At 39.9% G+C, this 19,205-nt stretch overlaps 1 protein-coding gene and 2 long non-coding RNA genes across 13 annotated transcripts; 2 read left to right on the top strand and 1 right to left on the bottom strand.

The window, feature by feature from the left end:
- The first annotated feature begins 288 nt into the window (after positions 1-288).
- On the top strand, positions 289-1,842 carry LOC149988324 (uncharacterized). Of its 2 annotated transcripts, none has more exons than XR_016504647.1 (3): positions 289-505; positions 964-1,000; positions 1,255-1,467. It is a non-coding gene; the product is annotated as an uncharacterized LOC149988324 (long non-coding RNA). The 2 variants fall into 2 exon arrangements; XR_016504648.1 differs by having other exon boundaries at positions 352-505; positions 964-1,054; positions 1,255-1,842.
- Positions 1,843-4,981: 3,139 nt separating this feature from the next.
- On the bottom strand, positions 4,982-7,829 carry LOC141045794 (uncharacterized). Of its 2 annotated transcripts, XR_012218220.2 has the most exons (3): positions 7,254-7,829; positions 6,682-6,861; positions 4,982-6,087 (listed from the first exon to the last, which is right to left on the bottom strand). It is a non-coding gene; the product is annotated as an uncharacterized LOC141045794 (long non-coding RNA). The 2 variants fall into 2 exon arrangements; XR_012218219.2 differs by lacking the exon at positions 4,982-6,087 and having other exon boundaries at positions 6,472-6,861.
- Positions 7,830-8,482: 653 nt separating this feature from the next.
- Positions 8,483-17,766, top strand: LOC112286862 (retinoblastoma-related protein-like). Of its 9 annotated transcripts, none has more exons than XM_090252873.1 (19): positions 8,488-8,864; positions 10,539-10,968; positions 11,122-11,226; positions 11,430-11,575; positions 11,716-11,812; positions 11,965-12,011; positions 12,128-12,335; positions 12,529-12,595; positions 12,905-13,087; positions 13,449-13,636; positions 13,871-14,759; positions 14,925-15,102; positions 15,292-15,364; positions 15,620-15,796; positions 15,930-16,049; positions 16,250-16,394; positions 16,554-16,666; positions 16,791-16,926; positions 17,207-17,766. In XM_090252873.1, the coding sequence occupies exons 2-19, from the start codon at positions 10,666-10,668 to the stop codon at positions 17,245-17,247; spliced, it is 3,216 nt and encodes a 1,071-aa protein (XP_090108999.1). In that variant the 5' UTR covers positions 8,488-8,864; positions 10,539-10,665; the 3' UTR covers positions 17,248-17,766. The 9 variants fall into 9 exon arrangements, 8 of the variants coding, with proteins under 8 accessions (XP_090108999.1, XP_073392404.1, XP_024384958.1 ...); XM_073536303.2 differs by having other exon boundaries at positions 8,488-8,837; positions 15,292-15,349; XM_024529190.3 differs by having other exon boundaries at positions 8,489-8,837.
- The last annotated feature ends 1,439 nt before the right edge of the window (positions 17,767-19,205 follow it).

Raw genomic sequence — 19,205 nt, forward strand, 5'->3', positions numbered from 1 at the left:
ACTTGCCCAAGGTCACTGCGCACCCAGCTTCCACATTGGTTCTCGCACTGCTTCGTGAAACCTGGGGCTTGCCAGTGGCTGCTGGTCTCTAACTAAATATCCAGCTTCTGCGCGTGGACAACTGCCAAGACAACTTGAACCCCTCAGGATGTGGCAATCCGCACTTATCATCAGGCTACCTGCAGCTGCTGCAGTGGCCATGAACCCCGTATCCCCTCCCAATCCCCCGAAACCTCTGTTATAGCTGGAGTGGACCCAGTGGGAACCTCCCCGAACGGTTCCCTAGGGCACACAGTGCCCCCCTCCCCCATATCTTCATAGCTGCCGGCCCATCATAGTGCGCGTTGCTTTACCCTGACTCACAGAGTCGTTATATACGCACCTCAGACATGCTCGTGCCCCTCCTTCCATGTCTGAGCCGGTGAAGGAGCAACGATCTGCCTCGATTCCGGCGAATCGGGCAGCTTTTACCAGCCAGGGAGCGTCATTCCTACTGAGTCAGCCGGTGAGAAGCCAATCTCTACACGGAAGTTTGCTGGGCAGTTCGGTGTTATTTCTGTGACTTAGTTGGTTGGTGTTTGAGCCAATGAAGCTTGATGGGCATGGTCCATTCCACTGCTCGAAGTGACGTCCAATTCTCTAACACGCATCAGTGCTGCCCTGAACACGGGCATGCTGTAGTTTCGAGGCCGGAGACGAAGATTGTCAATCCGGTTCATCGAGGGGCATTGGTTGACGCGAATTACTTAATGTCTGGCATTCGCTGAACAGTCACTGTGCTTGTTCTAGTGCGCCCGGTATGAGTTTCCCATGATTATTTTTGTGGGCATGCTGTGTACGTTGGGCGTACAACACATCCGTCCTGAAAAGGGGAGGGATGGTTGTGGAGCCGATTTCATCGGCTAGGTTTGTGTGGCAAGGGTCTACATGGCTCAGGTGCATTGTGTGGCGTTCACGTTGCAGGTCGACCGGGGCGGGTCTCAATTATACCCGAATGCATGTAAGTGAGAGGGATGTCTCTGAAAAATCTGTCGATCGGGCCCAAAAGCTGTAGGTCAGTTCTGCATTATTTTTCATCCTATGCGCACCAGACGTATGTGACCATGCGTCCTTTTTGTTTGCACAAAATGGCACTTTCGTGCGTCTTGACTGGTTTTCGCTTGCAGCACATGTTCGTGTCATGTACTGTGAATCGTGCATTGTGCTGTTCCGGAAGCTTCGGAGTTTGACTCCTCGTTCTTGGTTCCTGTGAAGACCAGTCAGCCAGTACCGAATCTTCACCCCGTCCTGGTCCCCGTGCCGTGGGTAGATTTCCGTAATTTATGAATGACACCAAGAGGAGGCCGGCACGGTTCCGGTTCGGCGACCGAACGGCAAGCAAGATGGACGGCGTGGCGCAGAAACCCCTATATCGAGAGAAGTCCAGTTCGACTGAATAAACCGCAAGACGTCTCCAGCACACCGTGACCGACCTTTGCGAATCCTCAACAATCCAAGGAAACGGAGAGATCACCCAAGGAGCCAATGTTTGTGGTTCCCGCTGACGCAGCGTGCGGGTTCGTGTTTTCTGTCGATTGTGTACCCGAATCGTGTGTGTGCAATCGACAAGGAGGTTTCTTAATTTGTCATGCACGTCTTATTCAGCGAGAATCGAACGGAGCATGCTGCCATTGTACTGCATGGATATGTCCCCTTGACTGTGCGCGATGATGTGTTTGAGGGATTGAATTTGTGTAGGTTGGAAACAGTGTTCAGATGTTGAGCGCATTTAGTTCTGTATTGTATACATCGTATCAGTCTTCAAATAGTACAGTAGTCTCCGAAACGCAATCTTTTCCAGCACATTATGAGGTGCTACTTTTTGCTTTTTATTTTGATTTTTCTTTCAGTCCCGCATTCTGAATTCTTTTTACAGCATAGGAACATTGTCATATCATAAGCTACAGTTTGTACTTGTCTAAATGTTGTGGAATGTGTGCTGCAATGTGTTGTGGGTTTCTTTTACAAGTTAGAGTACAATAGCGGATGTGTATTTTATTATTATTTTCATCATTATATCATTTTGTTTCGTTTGAGTTGTGCTAAATAAATTGGAGATTAATATGTGTGTGAGGACAAGTTTTTATGTAGAATATTCACCTGGGTTTGGGCTGAAGAGCTTTGAAGGCAAGTAAACCTTGTGATGCACAAGAAACATGTATTTGCTGGTATTGGTTTTGTGTTTTGAGTAGATACTTTTACATTGAATTTCCTACAAACCTTGATCAGGAAGTGTGTTTATTTGTTTAGTGTTGAAAAACAGTATGCATCAAGATACACATGCACAAGTAATTTTGATTGGTGTTGAAAGATATGATGAGTTTTATCATTATTTTAGCAGGATGCTGTTGACGAATGCATGATTTGAAAACAGATCCTAACTAGTATGTGCAAATCAATCAATAAAATTTTAATTTCAATTTTTAATGACATAATTATTTTTGTGTTTAATTATTTCAAGTTGTGTATGATTGCATGTCTGAATACCATGTACAATATATACTAATGTTGTTTTTCCTTTTTTTCTTACTTCTAAGAAATAGTTTTTTTGGTTTTAGCGTGTATTTTTAGTCAAATTGTTTCAAATTCTTCTAGACATGGTCCTTTTGAAGGGTGGATGTAGTATGGAGATCTTTGACCTAGATGTAGAATTTATTGTTCTCCAAAATGTCATGGACTGATGAAGTGTACATGGATGCTTCTGCATCATAAAATCAGCATAAATTCCAAAATCACATTTCATTGAAGAGTAATTCAATGTAAATTTTGTTGTGTCTTTTGGTTTCCTAGACAACATTGCATGGTATTGTTTCCTACTAGAAAGAGGTTGGGTAGGTTCAAGTGTAATCCAGTAAAAGCATAATTTCTAAGTTTAGATTTTTCAAATTATGTTTTAGTACCAGTAGGTAATAGTTTTTTTAATATTAATGTAGAATAGAATTTTTTGATATATTGCATTTAAATATTGATCATGTTTATAATGTAATTCTATTGGAAGACTTATTGTTGTATGCTCACATGCTAATTCATTGTTTTTTTATTAGATTATAATATTATTGTGGTTGAGTTCAAATATCAAGCTTGAAGATCGTATTAAATATCTCATTTGTCACAAATTTGTGAAATTGAATTTTATTTATATATTTTTTGTGTTGCTATGACCTTACATCAAGGATACTATAATAATATATAAAGAATGTAATAGAAAAATTTTATTCAATAAAATTTATAAAATTTTTATATTATATAAAATAAATATATAAACCACTAAAATATAAGATTTTATTTTTCTTATTCCAGCTTATATATTATAGATGCATCACATTTTAATTTTATATAAAATTATTATTTTGTAAGTAAGGTGCATGCACCAATTAATAAGTGTTTTGTATTGAATTGTACAAATTAATTTTGCACAACAAAAAAAGATCTAAGAGGTCTAACTTATAAGTATTGACATGTGTATTGCTATTTTTTCCATTATGTCGCTATGTTTTAGATTCTAATTTTTATTTATAATATATAATAAAAATCTCTATAAAAATTGATTAAAACGGCATTTAATATATTCCTTAATGTTAATAATTCTATATCCATTAAATATTTGGACTTTAGGATCTCTATAAATATAAATATAAATATATATATCCATTAAGATGAGTTAAAAAAACTATCTTATTATCTTTCAAATTAATAATTTTAAAATAAGCATTAACTAATAGTGACATAGGAGAATGTGAAGTCTCAAAGTTAGAATAAGGAATTAAGCCAATGTAGTACTATTATATTGCTATGGTGGCATTATAAAAAGCTGCAAATATCATGATGAGGGTTTCATACAAATGTTCAAAATTAATTTGAATTACAATTTGGAAATAAGGATATTGAGTAGCATAATTATTGGAATAATATGATATAAATTTCTGATGGCATTGTGTTGTGTGGTTGTTGTAGTACAAAGAAGGGATATTGGAGTCTTATGTAATGTGTTGTAAAGAATTGGTGTATGTAATTTTTTATTTGGAATTATAAAGATCGTATGATATCCACATAACATTTTGTTATCAAGACCAAAAAGAAGGTTTTGGCAAGGCAAGATAGAAGAGAAATAGAATACCTAGTTGAAGAGGTGTTGAAAGAAGACAACAGCAATAATCAATCTCACCTCCTCCTAAAAAAATTAAAGTAACATTTCACACAATCATCAAGACAACCTAATGTATTGGTGTTTTAAAGATGGTATTAAACTTAAAATGATGTTTTATTCTAAGAGGTATAATAACTCGAGTGGTTTAGTCCTTAGGAGTTAAAAGACGTCATATTTTAAAACATTCAAGCTACTACAACTATAAGTAGAAAAACTTATGTAGAAAAGTATATCAAATAAAAAAAATGTTGCAAAAAATGTCCCCTTCTTAGACAAAGAACAAAAAGACGTGTAAACTTAGACCTTTCTTTGCCTTGGCTTCATAGAGTTGATTATCATAGAAACAAACTTAAGTGTCTTTTGAGTGTTCTGGCTTTAAGATTGCAACATTCATAGAAATCTTACATTTTCTAGTACAAATAAGTATATAATATTAAATAACAATGCCATATAAACTTAAGCACAACAATGTAAAAAAGCAACTCAATCATATAAATTTGGACAAAGTAAGAATAATACTTAAACTTTCCAAACTTCTATAAAACATACATGTAGAAGTAGTAATCCTAGCAAGGTACATTGATAATTAGTCATCTAGAATTAATAAGCAAAAGACCTCAATGGAGTTTTTTTTTAACAAAAAATCCAATATTTTAAAATTATGGACATTTAGAGCTAAGGTGTTTGAATTGGTGCCATTACAACAAAATTGGAAGTTGGACACATTTGACAAAATTAGATATCTTATTGATTACCAATCTTATACAAAAGACTATTGCATCTACATTAACAATAAGTTGATTGTCTTTATTAATGTTTTTTTTCACAAACAAAGAAAATTGCTAATGTCGGCAAAGCTTCCTATGTAAAACTTGCTACATTAGAAGAAACCTCCACTAGTGCATCTATTGGCAATGTAAGCATTGACAACTTTGTCATAGTTGTAAGCAACATTGAAGACAATACTAAGAATAAAGAAGGCGGTAATAAAGACACTCACATCCACAAATTTCTTCAATACTCTAAAGATTGGATTTAAACAACTTCTATCTATAAAAACAACCAAGGAACTATTAAGATGTTGAAGAATTTAGGAATGCTTATCTTACTGCCATTACTTGTAATTACAGATTAATCATCATTATCAAATGAATACAAGAAGCCATATTACTTGACTTAAAGACTTTAACAAGAGAACAAATATGAGATATAATGTAGGGAGCTTTGAAAAAACAATAATGTATGAAGCATACCTTTTTAATTTCATTGGAATAAGAATAAGGAGCTTTTCAAAAATTCAATTGCTTCTGTGGCAAACTTGCCAAATTTGAGTGAATGTTCAACCTATATTTTTTGTTTCCTTTTTTTTTTGTTTTATTCTGTGTGGGGCAATGGGGTGAGGAAGGCGATTTGAAGAGAAACATGCTAAACTCCTTGTGGCCAAATACATTTAATTGTTTTTCGATATGTCAATCATGTGCCCATCTAATTTCTTATTTTTTTTCCTCTTTTGTTTTCACTTTCCACTACTTCCACAGAACAGGATGTTCAATATGCAACCTTTCAATGGAAAACATATAGGTATCATAAATTTCAATTCTTGACCATTCATAGTGGACTTCCAATTTAGAATGTGGAATAACTCTTCTTTTTTAAAACTGGAATGTAGGCATTTTCAAAGAGGTGGAGTACATACAATTAAGTCCTTGCAAAGGTGTACAAACTTTACCTTTTAAAATTTTGTTTAAGAAATAAGTATATTCTCTGCAAGGTGCATTGTATTCTATATTTGGAAATAGGGATACTTATCACAAAGATTGGAGTTATTCCCCAATTATAGGTGCATTGAGTCTATTTCACATGGTTCACTTTCGCATTGGTCTATTTTTAACAATAAAAACCTTGCAAGGATGAAATAACATGAAAAGTGAATAAGTATATTTGGTACTAAAATTCCATGTTAATTTGACTAGGTATGTGTGTAAATTTTTCTTTCAATGTATTGTGTAATGGTATGGGTCACTAAACAAGTACACAATGGAGATGTCTGGATGGTCGTTTGTAGACTGTTGCGGAAAGTGTCTACATTCACATCAAATATGTTCACATGATTCTATTTATGACTTTATTGGTTTTTGTAACATCTTATCCATATGTCGACATGTTGCTTAACATCACGGGTCAAATTGGAATTGAACTTTGAAGAGTAAACTATTTGCTAATAAGATATTATTTCAATGATAATATGATATTAAAACAACTGTCATTTAACAAGGGAGGAGGGGGTATTCAACAGAAATGGTTTAAGTTGCTTTGTGATAATTGAGGTGATGAGTTCAAATGAGTTTCAGATGATTCAGTTTGTTTATTTCTAGTTTCTCTTCTCTTTTTGCTTACAGAAACAGAAATCAAAGTATCCCTCACCTCTTCTAGCAGATTTGATGAATTGATTGATTGAATTTTTTTACTTAAAAAAACATCAACAGAAACAATACCTAAAACTGGAGATAATGAAAGGCATGGCATCCCAACTCTGCTCCAGACAAAAGACAATTCCTCAGGTGGCATGGGAAATGAAGCCTAGATGTATTAATAAACAAATTGTCCATGGTTGTCACCAACTTCAAAGATGATGGGTTTGCTTATTACAAAACTTGTTTTGACAGGCAAAGTCTCTGTCTCCAACAATCAACCACATCAAAAGATGTTAACTGTCCAATCAAGTAATTAATAGTTAAATATACAATTTCACTTTTACAGATTATTATTAGTTTTCTCCTGCAGATATGTCATCTCAAGTAATTCAAATTCTATAATGAAGAATATCCATGTTTAGAAATTTGGGTCTCATGCTTCACCAATCTACGGAACAAGAAAACTAAATGGACTTGATCTCCTAATGACCATTTAAAATGATCCATTCAATCATGGTCTTGAAAAGTAACTGCCATCAAGTCAAATATCTAATGCAAAGTCATGATAACCAAATTGAATTTTTCATGGGTTGTGCTATGCATCCATTAATTAAACATTTAAACATTTTCTTTTTGTAAACAAACCAAGTTACCTTTTCTCCTGCTACAAAAGCCTTGGGATTGAGAAACCTTGGAATCTCTCTGTCAAGTCATGGACATGATAGACTAGAACAGGGCAGCTGCAGAAAAAGGGAATCAGTTGTTCTTACATATTGAATGATAACTGATAGCCCATTCCTCTTATATGTATTTAATGCATAAATTTGTAATAAGATATCTCATTACTCTTAAATTTGTAATAAGATATCCCACACACACAGAGATACAAATTAAGGAGGTTATTGCATGTCTTATATTTTCAGGTTATCTCAGAATCAATCAAATGAAATCATTTATTAACATTGCCATGGAATTTGTATCTATTTTGTAATAACATATTCACACATTCCAGTAAACCCTTCTCACACTGAATTCAAATTAACATGTCTTCACACAATCGAAGAGGATGCTAGACATTAACAGTCAAAATTCATCTATGTGGGAACTGCTTCCAGTAATCACATTTCACAATATTACTGATTGAGAATTAACGTAAGAGTATTAAAGAGGACATTCTAACTTCAGTGCGTGCAAGTTTACATGCTAATACCAGAACACAATCTGCAGGGTAAAATTACCTACACGAACCTTCTGCTCAATTTTTTCCTCCACAGCGACAGGGCTCTTCAATATCACATTCGTGTGCTAATGAATAAGCAACACCTGTCAGTGTGGAACTTACATGGATTGGTGAGCCTTACATGGAACGATCAACTTGCCGGAGACCCCAAAAGGCAAAATTGTGGGGGGAGGTTTTTTTTAAAAGTTAGCATGCTTGGCCGATGTGGTCCAATGGGAATGGACCCATTTTTTAGTATTAGCATCAGACAATTTGTTTTAAATCTGGCTCTATGATTTTCCCCCTCCCCAAGACCAGTTTGAAACGGGTTTGTTTGGTTGACTAGGCGATGCCCCTGGTGTATATAAAAAGCCTTTTTTTAATCCAACTTGAGCATTTATGTTTTACTGTAGCTTCAAAGTTTACTAAAAATAGGTTTATATTCGGAGTTGAAGTAACTTGCATGCAAGAGCCCGATCCTCATGATTGGAATCCAGAGTGAACAGAAAAGCGCGGGCAGGGAACGGGGGGGGGGAACCCGGCCCCGTGAGGAAAGCTGGAATGATGGGAGCTCGCTGGAGGGAACAGCGTTCCCGAACGAAACGTTAGAAGAACCCGGGCAGTGGCGGGAAAATGGTGGTTGGAGACTAAGGGCGTGGGCGGGCACTCACTCGTCTCTCTCCTCTAGCCAGCCATCTCGTCTTTGTGCTTCAGGCCCTTCGACGCCTGTTTTTTTGTTTTTGTTATTTTTTTTGGTTTTTTTCTTCCCTCGCTTCCTCGGCTCTTGCCCGCCATAGCTACAACCTCTCCCGAGGAGGCTATGAGCGGGGTTCTCCGAGATTGTTCACTTCTGTTATTGCTTAAGACTCGGTCCCTGCCCCTTTCCATCTTCCGGCGCCCATCGTTCTGGCCTCCTCTTTCTGTTGATAGCGTTCTCTGTTGTTCGTTGTCTCCTTTCGAACCGGCGTCTCCTATTGTAAGCCTCTCATTAGGGCGGTGTAACTTAAACTTCGAATAGGTGAGTGATGTGATTACGCATTGCGCCGTAAGTTTCACATTCATCCCTCGCTGGTCGTCGTCAGTGGCTTTAATGCCAGGTGTGGATTTAGCCTTCGATTTTTTCGGTTTAGTTTTTTTGATTTGTGGAGGAGGAGGAGGAGTTTGTAATTGCGAGTCTGTTGTCGTCTCATGGTTTCGGTTAGTGTCCGATTGCTTGCCGGGCATCGTCTGTTCATTCATTCACAAGTCTTTCTATTGTGGCTTGAGCGGCAAGCGCCGCGGGTGTTTATATCTGGTTTCATGGTTTGACTGCTGTTGTCGACGGTACTTGTTGTGCGCTGTTTGTCGGGTTCTTCGCCCCCAGGGTCTAGGTTTGTCACTTGTGCTACATGTTCGGCGTTTGTGTTGATGCTTTGCGAAGTTTGAAATATGCTAAAGCTGTGTTAGAGGTTAGAATCCTCGGGTCCAAGAGTTGAAGTTCCTCTGCCAATGACTCAGGAGGTTCCTGTTGCTCTCTCTTGATTATGTTCTTTGGTTTGTTTACACCCCAACTCTCGACCTTCCCGGTGTTCTTTCTCCATATTAGGCAGTTATTACGCTAGTTGCAGTGTTGTGCCTTGTTCGCCTCTTGCGCAACCGAGCTTGCCTGTGCACTCACATTCTGAGTGTATTATATTTGATGATATCATTGTAGCTGTTGTGGATTTGTTCGAATTACTGCGAAGTGAAGTACTGCTGTCGTCGTTACGAACACTCACGGAGTTTTTGGTGTTAGAGAGCTTAGCCGTTGTCGCAGGTGCTCCTCTGTTATGCTCGATCTCCCTGTCCTGTACCAAGTCACAGTTGTTAGCCTTAGTTCGTGAAAGTGGCTCTGTTTGGTTTTGCCCCTTCAAATCGTCCCAACTTCAGCGATGTGCATTGAAGTTTGGAGCAAAGAGACGTGCACCAACTCTATTTTTTGGCTGCGCGGTCTAGATTAAGCTTATTGTGTTACATCTAGAGGGCGGTGGGTGTTGGCGAAAGTTGAAATGGGAGCGTCTGGATATCTCTGTTGTTGCTCAAAGGTTCACATATGGAAGATGGTTATCTTTAGCTGTGAGGACGCTTTAAACTTTCATGTCAACGTTGTCTTGCATCTGCAGTCTCGCAATTCGGTTTGGTATGCATCCGAATGTTGCTTATTCATCGCTCTTGCAAGATTTGTGATTCGTGAATTGTGAACTTTCCTCAATTCAACGCTTGTGTTTCACCGTATTGAGAGAATGCCAGTGCCAATGCTGACTATCTGTTAGTATTGAGAATACTCCGCAGTCGAGATCATGAAGGCATGGCATTTACTGTCCACTTTCGATCAAGTGGACCATCTCATCGCTTCCACCGCAGCATTTGATTTGTTCAATACTTTTCCTGTCATGTTTAACCAAAGATAGTTTAGTATGGTCATTTTGTTTTATGTTCACACGGTCTTACCAACTGACTCTGAGGTTATAAGATTAATGACTTTTCGATGGTGGTAGCGTAGTGTGGTGGCCGGTGAAGCTATAATAGAGCAGCGTAGACATTGTAAACACGAATTCACTATGGTACCCTGAACGAGGATGTCTCAATTAGTCGCGCTCGCGTCCCTGGATATGGCATACTTTCCTGATCGTGTTTAGGAGGTAGGCATGCTGCACTACGCTGTTTCAGAGGTTTGATGTTCTTCGATGCGTCTTGGCAGGACCGCGCTCAGGACGCTACTGACTCACGTGAGCAGAAGAAGCTTTCTTTTGGAGCATGGGGAAATGAGCACCCGATTGGTTATCGTGGGTACAGTGGTATGATATCCCGCTTTATTTATCAAAGTCATGCGTGCTCTGGAAATGGAGCGTGCGGGACCTGTTCTTAGGGAGGTCAAAGTGAGATGCCTTAGGCAAAGCTCCTTGATATCGGAGGGTTCAAAAAAGACAGGGATTACTGTTCCACAGATAATTTGCAAACAAGAGCCTTTAGACGGCAATGTGGAAAGTGGTTACGAGACTCCAACAAAGTCAAGTGGACCTGGATCAGGAGACAGGACTTCTAATGATGGCGATGTTAAGCCAGGGAAGAAGGTTTGGTCACCAGTATATCTGGGAGGATTGGAGGGTCGGTTTCGGGAATACTGCGAGGTATTGTCTTATCTGTTAGCCTTGACAATCACGTGGAGAAATTATTGTAGTTTTCAGTTTTAAACATAGAGGCAAATAGCCGTATCATAGGCAACTGCACTGAATGCCATCTGTAGCCACTTGTTCAGCATTGGAAGTTGGTCTGTGGTACAGGTTGGCCTCTGCTTGGACCTCCAGACGTCGAAGGAAGCTATGCATTTATTCAAAGAGAGCAAGTCTTTGCTCATCGCGAATGCTGATAGCTTAGGGACTGGCACGGTAAGAGGGTTTGATCTGCACAATGCGAGCCTTGCTTGTATCCCATTACAATCATTTCCAAGTTACTGCTCCCTTTCACTGCACGATTGTGCCGTGTTTAAACTGATTTCGTGTTGGTCGATTATGCGTCTCAAATTATACTGCTGCTTTACCCGATTGGATTTAGTTTAATGCCGAAGGCAACAATGGACGTTTGTCACCAGGTAGAGGAGACGGAGCGTTTGTGGGGTGCCTGCGTGCTGTATGTTGTTAAAGCTTTCAGATGTGGAGCCGCTGTTGGCGGGGATAAATCAGAAAGTAATGCAGTGGGGTTTACGCTGTCTCAGCTGATGCGCCTGACTAAAATCAGGCACGGCTGACCATCCTTAACGTATTCTTCATATTCTGTTACCGTGTGCATTCATAAGAATCGCATTTTGCGATACAGCTACTGTCCCTTGGATCTCATCTGCTTTGGTTGACTAGTACTGACATGTATTGGCATGGCAGTGTGGTGGAGTTTTTTAAGGAGCTTCCACATTTTCTCATGAAAGTTGGACCGATTGTGAAGCAAATGTACGGAGACGAGTGGGAGAAGCGGCTGCAGGTTTGCCATGTCGCCCTTAACTTTGAGATTCTCTTCGAAGAGCTAAGCTCTTATTGTTCATGGGGGCGTTGGCCATCCACACTGTGGGACCTTCTCTTATTTAACCTGTTCCTTATGGTGCGCTGAGCTTTTATCTTTGTGGTTTTGTACAGGTCAAGGAAGTTCAAGCTAATTTTGTGCATTTGACAGCTCTTTTCACGTAAGGTCGCTTTGTTATCTGTCTTGTTCCTCAACTTCTGCGATCTGGTAAGGTTGGTTTGTGCTCGTGTTTGTGGAATCGAATGTAGCTTAACCTCTATTTTTGGGATTTTGTAGATATTATAAGCGAGTTTACCAAGATTTTTTCTTATCACCAGACACTTTTTCGAACATTGTCAGCCGTTCTTTATCAGGAGTTACAGATGATCATCATGTATCTATCCACATGCAATTTGGGTGGATGCTTTTCTTGGCATTGCGGATGCATGTTATTCAGCAATTCAGTGACCTGGTCACTTGCACCAATGCCTTGTTGGCAGTCATGGTTAGTGCTTGTTGACGATGAACACGCACAAAAGACTAACAATGATTTATTGTTATTTCGTATTTATGGAATTGGATCAGTCTACTTTGTATTTCTGTTTTTGAGGGGTAGTCCAAAAGCTTTACGCAGTGCTGAGCAGGAGAGAAAGATTTATTTGTTTTGCATTATAACCTGAATGTGTTTGATTTCCCAGGTCATTTTGATCCTTCACATGCCTCCTGACTTACGGAAGTTTTCACTTCAAGACCCAGTAAGATTCGGTAAGATAAATGGTTAGACTACTCCTGAGTGGAATGTCACATCATTGCTCTTGTTGTTTTTCCAATAATTTGTCGCTATCACATTTATTCTTTCCCCGTTTCCGCCCCGTGCCCCCTCCTCCCTCTCCCCATCGTTTTTAATAAAAAGAGGATTCGTCCACTTTTTCAAAAAGTACATTAATCAGCTATTCGTGCGCAGCCATAAGTTGTAGTTGCTCTTTCCCTACCTAATTGCATTTCTTTTTCTATCACTCGTTTTTTTTTTGCACATTTTAGCATTCTAAGCTTGTGAGTTATTTGGTGACGCAGCCAAAAGATCCTCCGAAGGAATTCATCTTGTAGCATCCTTGTGCGCCACATACTATGCAGCAGATGAAGACGTCTTAAACCTTCTGGAGAAAGCCAATGCCACAATAAGCAAATTATTTGGAAAGTCTATGAAAGATCTCCACGGGCTTCAAACTTCGGAGCATTTTTTGGGAATCAATCTAGGTTAGCATTCAACTCTAATCTCTAAGCACTGAAGTCGTTTCAGTTTTGCATATACGGCCAGAGTTGATGTCTTTTTGCGGTTGGCAAAGATTACCGAGATTGCCCCGGCAATCAAACGTGACATTCATTGTTAACGAGTTCTGCAGGTACTTCAACTTGAATATTTGATTGTGGGAGCGTTTTGTGTCTTGAATATCTCAGGTTGTGTCCTCGAATGATTTGTAATTATGAAGGTTGGCAAAGTCTACTTATAAGTCTAGTAGACTGTGGAACTGTAGTGTGTTGTTGATTGCATACTTCTTTGGGAATATATACACATGGAGATCAGATTTCAGAGATCTATGTGTGTGGTTATGATTAGGTGGACTATCATACTTGGAGGGGTTCATGGACAACAAGTCTCTTGCATCTAACTTGCGCGTCTTAGAGAAGGATTACGAAGATGCATACCAAAGTCGAGGTGGGCTTGATGAACGAATGTTCATTAATGGAGAATATGGTTTGTTGGGAACGTTGTCAAATGAATCGCCACGCTACACTGGCTCTAAGGTAATTCTCTCAGTCAATTCATTGTGTGTTCACGAAAAGCTCTGTATCTTTCAATTACTAAGACGATGATGCATTCGTTGAATGCATCATCATCTGTGTTTTGCAAATCCATGTGGGTTACTGTTTCTGATTTGAAGTACAGGAGCTGCTGAATAATGTGACTAACATAGCTAAGCCTGCATTATGAGACAGTCCAATTATAAATCCCTGTTCACTGATATTTGTGTACATCAGCGTAAGTTCGACATCATGGCGTCGCCTGTGCGGTTTGGGGCTTTCTCAATGGGAGCAGCACCATCATCACCAGCTGCCTCGCCCTGGCCATCTCCAGTGAAACATATGAGTACTCAAGGCTCTAGTGGTGGCAAGAGACCCCCATCCACTCCTGTTACTGTCACAATGACAACTGCAAAGTGGCTGCGAACTGTGATAACTCCATTGGCTTCAGAGCCATCTGAAGAGCTGCAGTTGTTTTTTCGTTCATGTGATCGCGACATCTCTGCCGATGTAAAGAACAGAGCGCATGTTTTGTTAGAACTGATATTTTCGGTGGAGAGGAGAGGAAGCTGGCAGAATGTAGCTGGGTTTATGGACACTATTTGGGCTGAGCAGCGTAAACTGGAGGCTGTCAAGTTATACTACAAAGTTCTGGGAGCTATGTGTCGCTCTGAAGAACAAAGGCTGCATACGAAGAACCTGAGTTCTCTCCTTTCAAATGAACGTTTTCATCGATGCATGATTGCCTGCTCTGCGGAGCTTGTTCTTGCTACCCACAAAACAGTTACGATGGGTTTTCCTGCAGTTTTGGATCCCGCTGGTATAACCGCGTTTGATCTAAGTAAAGTGATTGAATACTTTGTCAGGCATGAGGATACTTTACCTCGCGAGCTTAAAAGGCATCTCAATACAATAGAGGAAAGGATTCTTGAGAGCATGGCGTGGGGGAAAGGATCATCTATGTACAATTCTCTTATAGTTGCTAGACCCTCTCTGGCAAATGAGATCAATCGGTTGTGTTTGCTGGCGGATCCAATGCCAGCATTAGAGAACGTAGGTTCGCAAATAAGGCTATCTACTGATACTGTGCATCGCGCTCTCGTAATCACAAAACCGGATCATGCAGGTGCAATAACAATCTCCTTGGTACTTTATCTCATGTGAATATACTAGAGCATCTTGCACAGCTCAAAGGATTGAGCTTGCACGGGCTGTGTCATCCTGACTGACAGATGACATGTGATATTGTCATGTCTGACGTTGTAATAAGACATTTGTGAACTCGTTTCAGGCTATGTGGAATGTCCTGCACTCGCACCTTCAAGTGCATCATCACCACCTCAAAGTGGGTCTTCAACATCAGAAACAGGTTTCCTGTCACCTGCCAAAGACCGTCCCTCAGCATTTTCTGCCTTCAGTTCTCCCATGAGGAGTCGTCTTCGAGCCCCGTTGCAATCAGCGTTTGCTAGGTATATGATTGTCTTTTGATGCTTTTGCTTTTGCTTCTGGTTTCCCTTCATACCAGTGGGTAAATACAATGTGATGTGGTTATGTATGGACTGCTTCCCTGCAAATCTCTTCTTGAAGCACCTTTCCGTAATCGCTGTATTTGAAGACATTGTGTCCATGTTGTAACGTCTTCCTTGTCAATCTCGCAGCCCACAGAGACCAAGCCCATTAGGTGGAGGAGAGACTTGTGCGGACACAGTCATCAATGTGTTCTTCCAAAAGGTAATGTCAAGAGTAGGATGTAAATAGCACACAAGGTTCCTTCAGCGTCTGGGTCTTGAATTGAATCCTTTGTCTTTGTCTTTGTTTGGTTTTGTTTTCTCGTTTTTCTCACCTTCTCGTTGACTTGCAATCGCAAGGTCCTGAAGCTTTGATTGATGGAGCATCAGAATCCAAGTGTCTTGCATAGTTCTTATCTTGGGAGTTCAAGAGACTGCACGAATAAGATTTGGCTGAACAATATTTTCTTGTGAGCAGGCTCTTGTGTTGGCAGGAGTGAGGATACGGACTGTGTGCGAACGTATTGGGCAACCACAACACCTGATTGAGCGAGTATACAAGGTGTTCCAACACACACTGCATCATGAAACAAGTCTTTTCTTCAACCGTCATATAGATCAACTGGTTTTGTGCACAATCTACGGCGTCTGCAAGGTAAGCCTTTCATCGGATCGTCTTTCTTCTTATTTTCGCAATTGATGCTTAGTTACGCTGTTCTGGAATCATAGCTCGCATGTTTAATAAGGGGTTTGCAACCATGAGAATGACGTGCTGGATAACTCTGCAGGTTAGCAAAGTTGAGGTCAAGTTCCGTGACATCATTCATCATTATCGATCACAGCCACAAAACAAGCTGCATGTCGTCCGCAATGTCTTCATAGATCAGCCTCCATTGCGTCGTGCTGGGGTATATGTTTCCAGCCTTAAGTGAACAACCTTCGTTCTCTCTTTACGCCTGCTGGAAGAATCGAGGGTTTTGATTATGGAGGTTAGGAAGTTTTGCAGTGTGCAATCCAAATCTGGAATTTATACGCTCTAATAATAGTAGTTGCATGATGCGTCATCGAATAATAGTTTGCTGATAGTCTTCCTTATGTGCACTTGCAGAAAACAGGAGGGCTAGAATCAGGTGATATCATCAAGTTCTACAACGATGTATTTGTACATGCTACCAAGAAGTTTTTAGTGCAGGTTGACACCAACTCTGGTGTGCGTTCGCCTAGAAAAATTCATGGTCCAGATGGAGAGGATGGTAAGATAACCAAGCTGTCAAAAATTGAAATTGAATCGTTAACATTTGTAATTGCATCTTCCACATCAGTCGGGTTACCTTGCTGGTTTCTATGTATGGCGCCAACAGATTCGGCCTGATTCAACTTACGATAATTCCAATCTTATGTGTATGTGCCAGGTGAGGCTCCAGGTTCTCCTGTAGCTTCGGTCTTCTCATCATTCCCAGACATCTCTCCGAAGAAGGTTTCGGCTTTGCACAACGTTTTTGTATCCCCTCTTAGATCGAGCAAGGTACACAAAGCACACATGAGTCCTAATTTCATCTTTACAGAATCTTAACGATCCTGTGGATGAAGGAAAGTGTCTTCATGAGTACTTAAGCAACTGACTTTCGTTGGCATATTCGTGCTTGCAGGTTGAAAAGTTGATGTCTCCACGTACTAGAACCCTTTATGCCTGTGTGGGGGAGAGTACCAGAGATTATCAGAGTCCTTCCAAGGATTTGACTGCTATCAATAACCGACTCAACAACAAAAGGTTCATCGCTAATGGTAATCACTTCTATCCTTGTTCAAGGCTGGTTACAAATCAACCTTGAGAAATCATCCTACTGCTTTACTTTAAGGGCTGGCTCTTGGTACCAATTTTCTTGAATATGCTCGACGTGAATGACATGGGTTGTCTGCTCATGCCGTCTGTAGGAAATCAAGTCACTACTTATTCCTTCCAAATTGAAAGAAAACTTATTTCACCTAATTTGAATGTTGATATGGTTGTTAAGCTGAGAGCTGTGCCTCGCTCAAAATATTTTTAATTGTCTGATTGTTGCAGGCGATCTAGCTGGTTGGACTTTAAAGACAAACCCACAGTGAGTGGCTCGATTATTTAGTATTCGCCTCGTCTCTGCAACTTTATATCAAACGCTCTCTTTCAGACAAGTAGAGAATTGCCAATGGGTTGCCTGCTTTAGCAAATTGTGAAACATTAGTCCTGAAACCACAACCTGTAGAGTATTTGTCACTCATAGTAGTTGTACAACATTTTTATAACAGGACACAGCCTAGGTAAATGTTGTAGGAATTAGATGCAGATAATAGACAAGATCCCCCGCCTCCCCCCTTTTTTTTTGTTCTTCCTATTGATTGTTTTAGCTCGCAATCATTGGTGTGCCCGCTGTTGCTGTATGCTGGTCACAGAGCAGAAAAATGCTCAAACGTAGCGATTAGTGTGGTCTGTGGCGAGATCTTTGCACTGTCCTCTTGTGCCATATTAGTTACACAAATCAGTCTTGACGTGTACACATGAAAGCAGGGGTCCCCTGCGTACCCTTTTAAACCTTAATGAAATAATGATCACTTCCTCAAGCTGGTGTGATCATGTTTTATCCGTCACTTGGTTCATCCATTGTTGTGGATGCTCTCATGTGACAGAGTTCCTCTCTGCTCATTCTATCATCATCATTGGGAAGCTTTGTCAGAATACGTGTACAGTTGGGTGGTCCAGACTGTCATCTTGCAGTTGCTTCGGGTAACATTCGTCTCAAAGCCCCGCTACGTTTAAAGAATCATCTGAATGCTGAATGCTGAATGCAGTCATCATGTAGGTTTTAGTGTTAGGAGCTTTTTGGGGCGCGTACTTCACACCCCGTGAGCTGGTGAGAAGCGAGTCCCCACTGCTGCGCAACAGCATATCTTCTGACGAGGGAACAGATCGTTGCATGTTTACGTGACAAATCACTTGGAAGCACGCACGGGTAAATATTTTGAGTCGACAATTGATTGGCGAATTGGATCCTCCCATTTACATTGGTAGTTGGGGTAAGCCATTGGGAACTCGAGAGTATGGGAATGGGCGAGGCAAGCCAGCAGTTAGACACGCATCAACTGAATCAAGTCATTAAGGTTTCAATCCGTAGATCAGTGACTGGGATTATTTTTTTATGCGAGTAAAAACGATAATTAGTTCGATGTAGATAATTGGTTTATTAAATTGAAAATATTGATTACTGGTCGGTTCATTTTGAAATCCCTTCCCAAATTTACTATATTTCATTAGTATGAAGATCGATTGGTTGGTTAACACATAATTTGGATATTTTGTTGTGGAGATTGTGCAAATCAACAGTTTGTAATCACAGCTCAAATTATATAATCCATAAATAGAGTCTAGTTTTTGAACATCGTCGTGAACATGGACATCGTTTCAAAACCTAATTACAATGGGTTTTGGATATCATGTTATTAAAAATATTTTTAAGTAACTGCATCACATCTTAGCTAGAGCTGTATAACCAATGACTAAAATCTTCAATCTGTACATGCTGCATGTTATGTGTATTCTAATTTTGGATTGTATATGTATACATGTATACTTTTATGAAAGAGGCATTCAAATCAGCCAATTAGCAAAAAAAATTATCAGGTAGTGGCAACAAATCCACCATAAAAAGCTATAAAATTGAGCATCCTTTTGCAGGGACTAGAGCCTGATTCCACAATTCTTCATTTCAGTTGAGAATGCTTGGTAAAGAAGCTTCCTCAGTAGTAGTAAACACAAGAGCAGAGCAGACTTTTGAACCCATTCTTGCAGAAGAACCCTGAATTTTGGAGCAACAATGCAAGAAATGTTAAGAAATTACTCTTCATGGGATCACACCCTCTCATTTAATTGTTTATTACCTCCCCCTTTCTTCCCACTCATGATCTTGATGTGCATTGTATTATTATTGTACAGCCATTTTGTCATGCACTTGTCATATTCCAAGGGAGCTCAAATTAATATTCCAACATAGAATTGGAGTGCTCCTTTGCAATGCATACCTATGTGTGGG

This window comes from Physcomitrium patens, chromosome 9 (genome assembly GCF_059467195.1).
Source record: "Physcomitrium patens ecotype Gransden chromosome 9, ASM5946719v1, whole genome shotgun sequence".
NCBI classification, from domain to species: Eukaryota; Viridiplantae; Streptophyta; class Bryopsida; order Funariales; family Funariaceae; genus Physcomitrium; species Physcomitrium patens.